General features: G+C 41.9%; 1 protein-coding gene across 2 annotated transcripts in view; it reads left to right on the forward strand.

The window, feature by feature from the left end:
• The window catches only part of ATP8B1 (ATPase phospholipid transporting 8B1), a 108,404-nt gene that overhangs the window by 58,235 nt on the left and 36,857 nt on the right, over positions 1 to 13,312 (forward strand). For both annotated transcript variants that reach the window (XM_061170265.1, XM_061170266.1), the window contains exons 3-6: positions 7,999 to 8,096; positions 9,751 to 9,864; positions 11,516 to 11,614; positions 11,728 to 11,789. In XM_061170265.1, coding sequence (XP_061026248.1) covers positions 7,999 to 8,096; positions 9,751 to 9,864; positions 11,516 to 11,614; positions 11,728 to 11,789 — 373 coding nt within the window. The remainder of the gene's footprint in view (positions 1 to 7,998; positions 8,097 to 9,750; positions 9,865 to 11,515; positions 11,615 to 11,727; positions 11,790 to 13,312) is intronic.

A 13,312-nucleotide genomic window follows, 5' to 3' on the forward strand; every position in this document is an offset into this window, starting at 1 on the left:
AATGTATTTCAATCAGGTCACCAGTGTGGTTTTGTGATCACCAAATCATTGGGCATCTATGCCCTTTCTTACCGGGCAGCTCGCTACTTGCCCCTCCTGCCTGTGCCCTCTCACTTCTGTTACCCCCCATTCTCCTGATTTCTCCCTGAGCCTTGAAGTCTCTTTCACGGCTTCCTCCCCCTCCACCCAGTACTTACATAACTCTCTGCTCTTGGCTCACTGTTCTGCCTCCATACTCCCTTCCTATGTAATCCATTCACTCTCATGATTTCAACTAACGTCTTGAGTGTTGAGGACCTTCAAATCTGTATCTTTGACCTGAACCTCAGCCTGGAGTTCCAGTTTGGTTTCTACAGCTCCTGGATGGACGTTTCCACCCTTGTGTCCTATGGGGGTCTTCAGTTCACCAGATCTGAAAATGCATTGTCTCCCCAACTAGATGGATACCTCTTAAGTTCTCTAGCTCATCTGTGGCACCTCTGTTCATCCAGTCACCCAAACTAGGATCCTGGGGTCACTTTTTTCTCATTTTTATTTTATTTTTTTAATTTATATATATTTTTATTGAAGTATATAGTTGATTTACAATGTTTCAGATGTACAGCAAAGTGATTCAGATATGTATGTATACATATTATTTTTCAGATTCTTTTCCATTATAAGTTATTACAATACAAATTATTGAATATGGTTCCCTGTGCTATACAGTTGGTCCTTGTTGGTTATCTATTTTATATATAGTAGTGTGTATCTGTTAATCCCAAATTCCCAATTTATCCCTCCCCCACCTTCCCCCTTTGATAACCACAGGTTTGTCTCTATGTCTGTGAGTCTATTTCTGTCTAGTGAATAAGTTCATTTGTATCATTTTTTTAGATTCCACATTTAAGTGATATCATATGCTGTTTGTCTTTCTCCTGATTTCATTTTTATTCCCCATTCTTTCTCGCCCACATTTAGTCAGCTGTCCTATAGCTCTTGAATCTGTCTTCTCCCCATTTCTGTCCCCTTAGCCCTGGGTCGGACTCTCATCAACTCTCCCTTCCATGACTGCAGTTGTCTTCTGCCTTTAGACTTCTTCCCTTCAACTGTATCCTGTGCACTGCTCCTACTGTGACCTGGGCAAACCACGGTCTGGCCGTGCCACTCCCATCCTGAAGCCCCCGGTGGATCTCCCCTGCCCTCTGCTTGCCGTACCAGGCCCCCTCAATACACTGGCTCTCAGCTCATCTCCTGTCTTTCCTGTGGTCCCCTGACACCCAGCTCTTCACATGTGAACCCAGGCTAGGCTGTTTTCTGCCTTTGTGCTTTGGCCACTGCTGTTGTATTTATGCCTGGAATGCCCTTCACCCCTCTCCTCTCCCTGTACAGGCATGATTTGGGGGTAGCTTTTAAGAGTCCACTCAAGAGGTACCTCTTCCAAAAAGGTACCTCTTGACGCCACCACAGACTGGCTGGATTCACTGCTGCTACTTAGAATTCCTGTCCTGCCAAGGGCTTAGCTCTTTCCTTACATTTTCTTCCACATTATACATTGTCTTCACTCCTGTACGTGCTTAGGTATCTCTGCCGCCTCCCAAGGAGAGACAGTGGGCTCCTCAAGGTAGGGATTGTGTCTGATGGAGAGATGGTTTCCATTGAAATGAGTTCTAGTTCTACCTTATTTTGTTTTTTGCTTTTTTCTAAATTGAAGTATAGTTGATTTACAGTGTTGTGTTAATTTCTGCTGTACAGCAGTGACTCAGTTACACATACATACGTGTGTGTGTGTGTGTGTGTATATATATATATATATTCTTTTTCGTATTCTTTTCCATTATGGTTTATCTCAAGATACTGAATATAGTTCCCTGTGCTATACAGCAGGACCCTGTTGTTTATCCCTTCTATATGTAATAGTTTGCATCTGCTAACCCCTAGTTCTACCTTATTTTAAATTAGTGGTTCTCAAACTTGAGTGTGTGTGCGAATCACCTGGGGAGGCTTGTGAAAACACTTTGTCGGGCCCATGCCTGGAAGTTCTGATATGACAGTTCTGGGGTAGTGCCTGAGAACTGGCATTTTTAACAAGTTCTCAGGTGATGCTGCTGTCACTGGTCTGGAACCCTCACTCTGTGAACCACTGCTACAAGACATGTCATGATTACAGCTGACCTGTGTTTTCTCCATCTATATGTTCTAGAGACTATGAGTGTACATTGGAGGTAGAGCCTAATCTAGGAAGACCAGAATCCAAGACACCAGGGGGAGGAACTTTGTTCACTTTCCCAGGCAGGGTTGATCTCATGATTTGTTAAATCTCACCTTCTGTTCTACCCCTTGTGGCCTGTTGATGGTTCTGGACCCAGTTTAGAATGGAAGGACCCAGCGCATATATAGCTCAGTGACCGATATGCATTCGTGACCTGAGAGAGGTAGAGCCCCTCCTAGCAGCAGGGCTGGGTGTGGACAGGACACACTTTTCTCAGTACCATCTGCTTCCCCCTCCAACTTGACTCCCTCCAGGTCATGTCCAACCCGAGCCCCCAGGAGAACTTGGCCTGGCTCACTGTTGGGTCATTGCTCCTCTCATTCACCTGTTCTGAGTTCTGGCCATTGTCAGCATCCTGGGCTAGTTCCCTTCTGTCACTACTTTTATTCTTGCCTCTTTTTGGATCTACTTTTCCTGTATTTTGAAATACTGAAAAGTGCATAGAAAACAAATACATAGTTTAACAGATCATTATTAAGTGAGCACATGTGTAAGTACCACCCAGGTCCAGCACAGGAACATTGCTGGGGCCCCTGAAGCCCCACCCGAGTCCGTCCTACCCACCCCTTCCTGCTCCCTCCTCAGAGGTAACCTCCATCCTCATTTTTATAGTAATAACTCCCTTGATTTCCTTTATGGTTTTACCACCTACATATATATCCCTAAACACTGCAGTTTAGTTTTTCATGTTTTCAAACTTTGTGTATAAATGGAATCAGACACTTGGAATGATTTGGAATGGAATGCAGTATGTATTTGTATATGTGTGTGTGTGTGTGTGACTTTATTCTGAGATATTTTTAAGATTTACTCATTGTTCAATGTAGATGTGGTTTTTACCTGTGACTGCATAGGTTTCCATCTTTTCCTGTATTCTCTTCTCTTGATTTATTCCCACCCACCATCCCACTGCCTTTAGAATAATATTTTTAAAAAATATTAAACATAATGGCAAAATGAGCATAAGAAAGTCAAGCAACTTACATATTTGATTTATATGTAAACCTATGAAGGGAAGGAATTGAACTGCAAACATATTTTTTTCCAAAGGTAATACATGTACATAGAGCTGATGATAAAAGGGTACAGAATGAAAATGAAGTCTCCCTCCCTGCCTCTTCTGTGTCTCAGCCATGCGATTTCCTTTCCCAGAAAGAAGCCGCTGTTACCAATTTCTCGTATGTCCTTCCGGAGATATACACACACTCCTTGCGCAAAGAATACTTACAAACATAAGCCCTTATATACCCATAGATACACATACCCATAATCACATGTGTGCAAGTGTGTGTGCATGCATGCATTCCTATTGTGCATTCATCCTGTATGTCACATGGCTTAAAGCATGGTAGATACTCCCTGCTTCTATCACTTAGTGTAATTTGAAGATCTTCCCTATCAGTACACATAAAGGTACCTCATTCTTTTTTGCAGACCACATAGGCTTTCACTGTGTGGATGTTTAGCCAGCTGCTCTTGGTGGTATTTAGGTTGTTTCTAATCTTTCTGATAAACAAGGATGCATTGAATAGCCCTGAGATATGTTGTTTCTTTATCCAAGAGTATATATACACTCACTCAGCACGTGTGTCTGTGTTAAAGTTTGATAGATATGGCCAAATTGCTCTCCGCAGAGACCACCTAAGAGGGCCTGTTTATTTTGCCATTATAGGATAAAAATGGGTACGTAACTGAAGAATTGTACTTCTTTTTTGATGAACTTGAGTCTCCTTTCACGTATTTAAGAGCCATTGAATTTCCCTGTGTATGAATGGTCTATTTGTCCTTTACCCATTTCTCTCTTGGGTTGTTTGTTTTTTTCTTTTCTGACACTAAACTTTTGATTGTTTAACTCTGCTAGTTTGCTGCAGCTTGTACCAACCAATGCAACTTTTTGGTTGCAGAGTTGTCTATAAATCAAGAGTTCAGAATCAGCTGTGAGAGGATGAGAGGCCAGGCGAAGCTGACTTTCTTTGCTGGATGGTGATGATCAAAGGACTTGATGACCCTGGGAACACCCAACATCATGTAGCCATATTTACATGCATTAAATACATGTTTACCCAATGATTTTTGAGCCACAGCTGGCTGATGGTAAATGCAACATACATTGATGATTTTATTAGGCACAACCTTTGTTAGCTGATTTCTCTCTAGCTTTTAACCAAAGGGTCATATGGTGAAGGTGAATTTTTTGCTGGTGAGTGTATTACTTCTTCTCTTTTCTTGGTCAATATTTCCATTCTAGAAAATGGGGCAAGATTCCTACTTTTTCTGTAAATTAGCCTTGTGGTCCAAGTGTCCGGTAAGGTTCTCTGTTTTAATTGGGTACCTAGTAAATGTTTGATCAAAACCACAAATTTCCAAGTGTCATTTTGCTACCTTTCCTAAAGGCATGTGCTTTAGCACAGCATTTCTCAAACCATATTAATAGGTGTTCTGTGATTGTTAAAAATGTGCCTGTGGTCACATTAACTTTGAAAAGATTGAATTAAATAAAATTAAATGTTTCTTTACTACAGGACTTCTCAGAGCCTTTAATACACCAGTGGGTCTATTGAATATCCAAGGGAGGGATGTAGGCTGCTGTGTTTTGCAAATGTATTTGACCACAGAACACGTTTCACTTTCTTTATGGTCTCTGATTGAAATATTCCTCAAGCAATTAGCGTGAAACTCAGGAAAGTATCAGGAAAAGGAATCAATTTCTTTGCCTGCTGATTTGTCTGAATTAGGCCAAACAAGGAACCTTGTTAGAAATAGGGTTATTGATTACTTGACTGCAATCAGATTTCTGAAGTTAACTACAAATGCTTCTGTGGTTAAGCTCGGTATATTGTAGACGAAGACACTAGTTACTTTCTCCAAGCTCCCCAACGTGTTATTCAGACTGTAAAATTAAGAGACCAAGGTCATTTCTAGCAGACCCTTCACTGCCCCTACTTGAGGTCAGATACTACCCTCTATCTGAGGCATCCAGTTCAAACTGGGCTGGGGAATGAGGGGGTTGTGCTGAGACAGGGGAACCACTGGCTGCAGGACTTAATTATGAAGCAAATTTAAAGAGCCACAAGGGGGACGAAGAATCCAACTCATTAACAGGGCAGCTTATTCTTTCCTCTTGAGCATTTCTGAGATTGATTTTATCCCTTCTCATTGGTCTTGTCTCCCTTCTCGAGGAATCTCGTCTGTTTTTCCTCTCAACCTTCCTGAATTTTTGAACGGCAGTTCTCAGAGGTATTCTAGAACACTGGTGACCAGGGATGTGTTACAAGTCATCTGGGAGCCAAATTAAACCTTTAAAAATTTGCAAGTTACCATAAAATAGAATGGATTCAAGATTACCCTATAAAATATCTTTTTTTTTTACCTACTTTCATTTCGATCTCCTTTTTCAGTCGAAAAGAAATGTTCTGATTGCGCACATTCTAACAGCCCTTAGGAGCTGTCGTGTTGTTCCATTTAAATTTTCCCCTTTGGTAATATTGCATGTAAGCTAAAAATATGCTTAGAACATTTCCATTTGTAATGACATAACAGTTATGATTACCCAATGAATGGCAGCCCAAATGATGCAAGAGAAATTTTCAATAATGGTATAGTGGTTTTTAAAGTCATAAGGTTAATTATTTGCTTTCTTCAGTAGTCCGCAACTGTTCCTTTTGCAGTATTATACGTACTTTCTTTGAAGTAAAAGTCTAGAAAATGAAGCATTAAAAAATGAAATATGCTTTTTTCTAAAGCATATTTAAATTTTTATAATTGTAGTCATAAGATTGATAATCTTATAATCCTTTACTTGTAAATGTTCTTTAATATAATCCCATCTCCAAAAAGAGTGTCTCACGAGTTGTTGATCCCCCTTCTTTGTCAGTAGAAGGAGGAGGAGCTCATCAAGACCTGGTTCATGGGAGTTCCCTGGTGGCCCAGTGGTTAGGATTCGGCGCTTTCACTGCGGAGGCCTGGGTTCGACCCCTGGTCCGGCAACCATCCCACATGCCACACAGTGTAGCCAAAATACAAAAAATAAAATAAAAGTTAAAAAAAGAGTAATGTGGGAAAAAAAAAAACAAACAACACCTGGTTCACCCACTCTCGTGTGTGTCACACAAGGGAAGTTCATCTCACGTGCATGTTCCAACACACAGTCAGTGGGGGACCTTATGCCAGAAAGGTGCTTCCTGAGCTTTTCTTCCTAAGTTATAATATCCTTGTCTTGAGCTTTCATAGCGGTGACAGCTTATGCCTTCCTGTTAGGAGAAGAAGCACAGCCTGATATTAGGTAACAGTGGAAAGGTTGACCCTATACTGATAAGTGACCCCCCCCCCCAAAAGTCTGCTCACTAACAAGGCAGTTCTCATGGTGGTTTGTAGCATAAATCACAAAAGAAAGTCCAGTCAGTAGAGCGAGGTGGATGGAGAGGTTGGCTTGGGGGTCAGACTGCCACACTTTGAATTCTGATTCTCCCCCTGAATCCTGTCTCTGCCTCCGTTTCCTCAGCTGTAAAACTGAGATATTAACTACTTGGCATGATGCCTGGCACCTACTAAGCACTGAACAAATGTTCCCTTTAGAGCCATACATCATGGGACAGTAGAAGTCAAGAGCAGATGGGCAAAGACAGAACAGGTGGGTGGAAATTTCTTCCCTACAACTGTAGCCTGACTGCCAGGCTAGTCATCTCTAGGTTGGAAGGCCCCTTTGGCTGAAATTTCCATTAGGAGCTGGACTCCACCACTGAGATGGAAAGGAATCAGGCTGGAGATAAGCTATATCTCACTGTTTGTGAACTTTACCTTTCCTGTTCATTCAGAAGGTCGGCAAGCATGTCCTTGGAGGGTCCTTCCAGCCTGTCAGAGGTTTTATGGGAACCTATCGCCTGAGAGTTGTTCCCTCTAGCAACAGAGAAGCCGAGGGCTTTCTAAAGTTCCCTGGAATTTAGAACTGGCAATTGAGTGGTAGATGTGACATTAAGTGCCTGGAATGAACTTAGAAAGACAGCAGCAGATGCTGGCCATCAGGATAAAGCCGTGCACAACCCCGATCTATGATCAGGACTCAAAAGTGTTGAATTCGTCGGCGATACCCTTTTTCTTTGATTTATTCATTCACTAAATATGTAATGGGTTATACATTTTACAAACCAAGTAAATGAGTTTGAAGTAATAATTTAGCTGTCACTTTGTAGAGCTCTGGGATTTTTGTTCGGGCCATGTTTAAATGAGGATTTCTCTTTTAGAATCGAATGTTCTATGAACAGTGGGTCCAGTTACAACATGGTCATTGGTTTGCTCAGGCTGCCCTAACAAAGTACCATAAACTGGGCGGCTTGAACGGCAGATATTTCTTGTCTCACAGTTCTGGAGGCGAGAAGTCTGAGATCAAAGTGTTGCGGTGTTGATTCCTTTTGAGGGCTGTGAGGGAAAGATCTGTTCCAGGCCTCTTTCTCCTTGGCTTGTAAGTGGCTGTCTTCTACCTGTGACTTCACACTGTCTTCCCTCTATGGGTATCTCTGTCCCAATTTTCTTTTGTCATAAGGACAGCAGTCATATTGGATTAGGGTCCACTCTAATGACCCCACTTTAACTTAATTGTATCTGCAGTGACTATTTCCAAATAAGGTCATATTCTGAGGTACAGGATGGGGTTAGGGCTTCAGTGTGTGAATCTAGGAAGGACATAATTCAACCCATAGCAACATGCGAATTTTCTACTTGATGGACTTTTTTCTCTTTCTTTTTTAAAGATTGTACATGGCAAGTCAAAGCAAATGATCGAAACTTCCACGAACAACCTCATTTTATGAACACAAAGTTCTTTTGTATTAAGGAGAGCAAATATCAGGTAAGTTGATTTTAACTTCCTAAATTAATTTTAGTAAAAGCCAGTTTTTCCCAATAGCCATCATGCTTACTGGCTTTGTGTGACACCTGCCTTCCAGGTAACCCGTGGCCTGGGGCTACTGATAATCATCATTAGTTCTCTAGAATGTCAATTTTTAAATGGAAGTATAGTTGATTTACAATGTTGTGTTAATTTCTGCTGAACAGCGAAGTGATTCAGTTATATATATATATGTATACATTCTTTTAAAAATTCTTTTCCATTGTGGTTTATCACAGGATATTGACTATAGTTCCCTGTGCTATACAGTAGGTCCTTGTTGTTTATCCATCCTATATATAATAGTTTGAATCTGCTAACCCCAAACTCTCACTCCATTCCCCTTGGCAACCACAAGTCTGTTCTCTAGGTCTGTGAGTCTGTTTCTGTTTCCTAGACAGGTTCACTTGTGTCATATTTTAGATTCCTGGAATGTCATTTTTATTCATCACACTAAGATTAACTACCTTAAGGGTGTATGGGGGTGGCTTAAAACAAAACAAAATTGTGTAGATTGAAATTTCCCCTCTGTATGTACAAAGCTCTTTTAAAAATATTTTATAAAAGAATTTACAGTAATATCACAGAAGCCTTGTTTTTGACAGTAATAAGAATTCAAAAGGAATCTTAGTAACTTATTTCCCCCTCTCTGCCTGTGATGGATTTAGAGACTTTGAAGATATTTTCACCTCAAAAATGCTTATTATCATTGAAATATAAAGAACCCCCATTACGTCTGGGCTGAAATGTTTGTCTGTTAGATCCCTAGGACTGCTCTAACAAAGTACTACCACTTGGGTGGTTTAAGTCAACAGAAATTAATTCTCTTACAATTCAAGGGGTCAGAAGTTTAAAATCAAGGTGTCAGCAAGGTTGGTTCCTTCTGGAGCATCTGAGGGAGAATCTGTTCCAAACTTCTCCTGTGGCTTCTGGCTGACAATCCGTGGTGTTCCTTGGTTTGTAGACGCATCACTCCAATCTCTGCCTCTGTCTTCACACAGCCTCCCTGTGTGTTTCTGTGTCTTTGCCCAATTTTTCTCTACTAAGGCCAGCAGTCATTGGATTAGGGCCACCTTAATCCAGCATGACTTCACTGTAACGTGATTACATCTGCAAACACTCTATTTCCAAATAAGATGACCATCACAGGTATCGGGGTCAGGACTTGAGCATATCTTTCGGGGCACACAACTCAACCACACCCGTTTCTTTTTCTTACACAGCCTCCATCCCTCTTAAGTAAAAGAATGTTCCTTTTCCCCCCATGTTGACGTCTCCCATTTTCTTCCCATCTTTGCCCCATTTTCAAGGAGGCTCTAAGGGGTCAAGGGACCCCGCAGCAGGATCCATTTGGTCACAGTTGGATTTGCCACAGAGACCTTTGAGGTGAAATGTCTGCGTCTTGTTACTGTCTCTGACATAAGCCTCCAAGGGGTCATTTTGAGGCCCATTTAGAAGTAAAAGCTTAAAGGGAATCTCAGTATCTTTCTGACAGATTACGTCCTTGGTCCCTGTAGGCCACAGGGCTTAGTGATTTTTGCAGGTGTATATACATTGTGACACTGTGTTAAGTGTGTGGCATTGTTTAGAATGACTTTCTCATTTTTTCCAACAGAATAATGCAATTAGAACATACAAGTATAATGCATTTACCTTTCTACCAATGAATTTGTTTGAGCAGTTTAAGAGAGCAGCCAATTTCTATTTCCTGGTCCTTCTTATCTTACAGGTAATACCCTTTGATATCTTAAATCTGTTCTGAATTATGGTGACTTAATAACATTCAGGTTGTTATTGTTTAAGTTGCATATAAAATGTGAGTAATCTTGAAAGTTTTCTATATGGACGTCTGAGCTCTGCACGTAAGGGAAAGTGCCTTATAGACAGAACCAGCTCAACAGTGTTAAATGAACAGAGAATGGGAGCAAACGGAAATGTTATTTTAATTCTGTATTTTAAAAAATTCAATTTCCTACTGATGTCAATGGTAAAACTGGTTTCCCTGAAGTGAGTAAAGTTAAAATCTTCACTTTATAAAATAATCGTACCTTAAAATTAAATCCATTTTTTCATGGTTGGCCTTTATTTTTTTATTTAGATGCCAAAATGTTGTTGATTTTTATTAGTATTTTGGTCATAATTCTCAAATTATTTTTGTGAACTGGTTTTACACTACTGGAAAGGCCTAATTTTTTCTTGAGGTTTTTTTTTTTTTTTTTTTTTTTTATCTTAATCGTGGCAAGGAATTCACTTATCTGGAGAGCAAAGTGCTACCTTCCCTTTACTTCCTTCTAGAGGAAAAAGGGGAGTTCCACATATTGACAATAATGTGGGAAATGAGCTTTCTCTCTTCTAACCATCCCCTAATTATCTTTTCTGAAGGTACAGTGATCCAAATTAGGGAACTAGTAATAGCCTTAGACAGCCCTTTCCTTGCACTGTTACTTCACTTAATTCTTGTGCTCGTTAAGTACTATCATAACCTTCAATTTGCAGAGAAGAACTGAAGCCTGGTGAGGTAGAGAAACTTGCTTCAAGTCCTATCACCCTATGTGGCAAGGCTGGGTAGGACTTGGATCCAGGAGTTTGACTCCAAAGCTTGTCATTTTAACCACTACATGATATGGCCTGATGATCAATAGGATGGTTGCAAGAGATCTTTACTTGCTTCCCAATCTTTTATTCCAACTTGATGGCCATCTTGATGGATGTGAGGCTTTCTGCAAGGCCACCCTCTTTCTTGGCTAGACCGATAGCAAGGACCATGAAGGAAGCACTTTCTTCTAATGGTCCCAAAGATGCCCCACCCAATCCAGAGCCAGCCACTATCTACTGCCATTTTTGCCTCCATCATGGGACCCTCAGAGACCACTGCTGAACAACCAGCAGCGTAGAGCCTGCTGTATGCATTCCCTAAAAGTTAAAGGACTACCTCTCCCTGGGACCCTAAAGTGCCTGCCCCTTGTTAATTATGACTTTCACAAAAGGTTTAGAGCATTTCCCTCTTAGATATCATGTTACAAAGCTTCCTTGGTGTCCAGTGAAAGCCATAATGAGACCAGGAGCCACTGTCCTCTGGGCTGTGTCCCAGGAGACCAGAAGTGAGAGAGAGAGAGAGAGAGAGAGAGAGAGAGAGAGAGAGAGAGAGAGAGAGAGAGAGAGGGAGAGAGAGAGAGAGAGGGAGAGAGAGAGAGAGAGAGAGAGAAGCACGAGAAAGGTTAGCTGGATGCTTCAGCACCTTTTCATGCCTGCTCGGCAGGATGCAGGCCTGGATGATAATGGAGATTAGCCTTAGAATCAACAAGCTTAGAATTAGTTGCCTGTAGGTTAGCTGTGCCTTCCTGGGCACACACGTATGCCTTCTTTTTTATCTCTTTCAGGCAATCCCTCAAATCACGACCCTGGCGTGGTACACCACCCTGGTGCCCTTGCTTGTGGTGCTGGGCATCACGGCCATCAAAGACCTCGTGGACGATGTGGTAAGGATTTTTTGTGCAGCTTCCTCCTCACTGCTGCAAGCATATTTTCAAGTGGCATTAATACTTGACATTTTGAGATTATTAAAATAACCTTTCCCATCTCTCCTCTCAAGGCTCGCCATAAAATGGACAACGAAATCAACAATAGGACGTGTGAAGTCATTAAGGATGGCAGGTACCATGCTTTTCTGAATGTGTGACTTTCTTCCAAGGATGTAATGTACAAATACATCTAGAAACATCCTTAGAGATAACTATTTGAACTTGGAAGTCTATCAGTGCATGAACCTTTTCCTTGTAAAGGCCTCTCTTCACTTCCTAAGACAAAGCTATACCCAAATTGGGGTCCAGGCGGTTGCCCGACGGGGCTCTGTGTCCTCGGCACTCCTGTGTTTACACAACCCGTCATCCTGGCATGTGCTGCTCCATCTCTGCTCTTCCCAAACTTACGCTACCCAGGGCTTTGCCCAGATGTCCCGACACCCTTCCTGACTCCCCAGCTACAGTGATTTCTTCCTTCACTGTGTTTTGTTTTGTTTTTTTTAATAAATTTATTTATTTATTTCGTTGCTGTGCGCGGGCTTTCTCTAGTTGAGGTGAGCGGGGGCTACTCTTCTTTGCAGTGCGTGGGCTTCTCATTGTGGTGGCTTCTCGTTGCGGAGCACGGGCTCTAGCCGCGTGGGCTTCAGTAGTTGTGGCACGTGGGCTCCATAGTTGTGGCTCGCGGGCTCTAGAGCGCAGGCTCAGTAGTTGTGGCGCACGGGCTTAGCTGCTCCGTGGCGTGAGGGATCTTCCCGGCCCAGGGCTCGAACCCGTGTCCCCTGCATTGGCAGGCGGATTCGTAACCACTGCGCCACCGGGGAAGTCCCTCGCTGTGTTTTTAGAGCGTTTTGTTTGCATCTTTCTTATTATGATCTGAATTTCATTAGAATTATTTGTGTGGAAGTCTCATCTGTCTGGAACTCTAAGTTTCTTGGGGAGACTGCACCTGGTGGTATTTGTTTTTGTGTCCACCTGAGCATCCAGCACACAGAATGTGCTCGTCAATGTTTGCTAAAGTAATGGAGTCAATGGTGACCAACGTGCCAACTCAGGGACCAGTGGTGAGTCGTTTTTTGAGCAAGAGCTTCGAGGCAGAACTACAAATTCAAGTGCTAAAAATAGTGACTAAGGCCCAATTCAAAGACATTTCGTGTGTCAACACTGAGGAAAATAACCTGAGTTATAGCCACGCTTCAATGGTGTCTACTTTGAATATAGACTATTTCAATCTATAAATATGTTTAGATGCTTTTTTTTCCCTTTCCAAATAAATAGATTCTGTTCCAAAGGTTACCTTTCAAGTCACTTAGAATCACTGTCGTGGATGGTGGTGAGATTCATAGCTAGCCCACAGAGCCCTGTTTAGCCCACAGCCTGGCTGACTACACTGGTAAAGAGTAGCTCTGAGTAGCCTTGAATTGGGGTTAGGAGTGCATATCGGGCATGACTGTGGCCCCGACAGCCCATGTATGGGGACTTGGGCATCCGTGGGGCAAAGTGACAGGGGTCCCCCAAGGTGAAACTGGACATCACAGTGGAAGAGTCAAACGGAATTGCTTCTAATACCCCTGAAGAGCCGTGGCAAGAAGGTGCTTAACTTATTCATTTATAATTGAGACCCACACGCACATTGCTAATTGATCATTTCAGAAATAT

Source organism: Eubalaena glacialis, chromosome 15 (assembly GCF_028564815.1).
Source record: "Eubalaena glacialis isolate mEubGla1 chromosome 15, mEubGla1.1.hap2.+ XY, whole genome shotgun sequence".
Taxonomy (NCBI): domain Eukaryota; kingdom Metazoa; phylum Chordata; class Mammalia; order Artiodactyla; family Balaenidae; genus Eubalaena; species Eubalaena glacialis.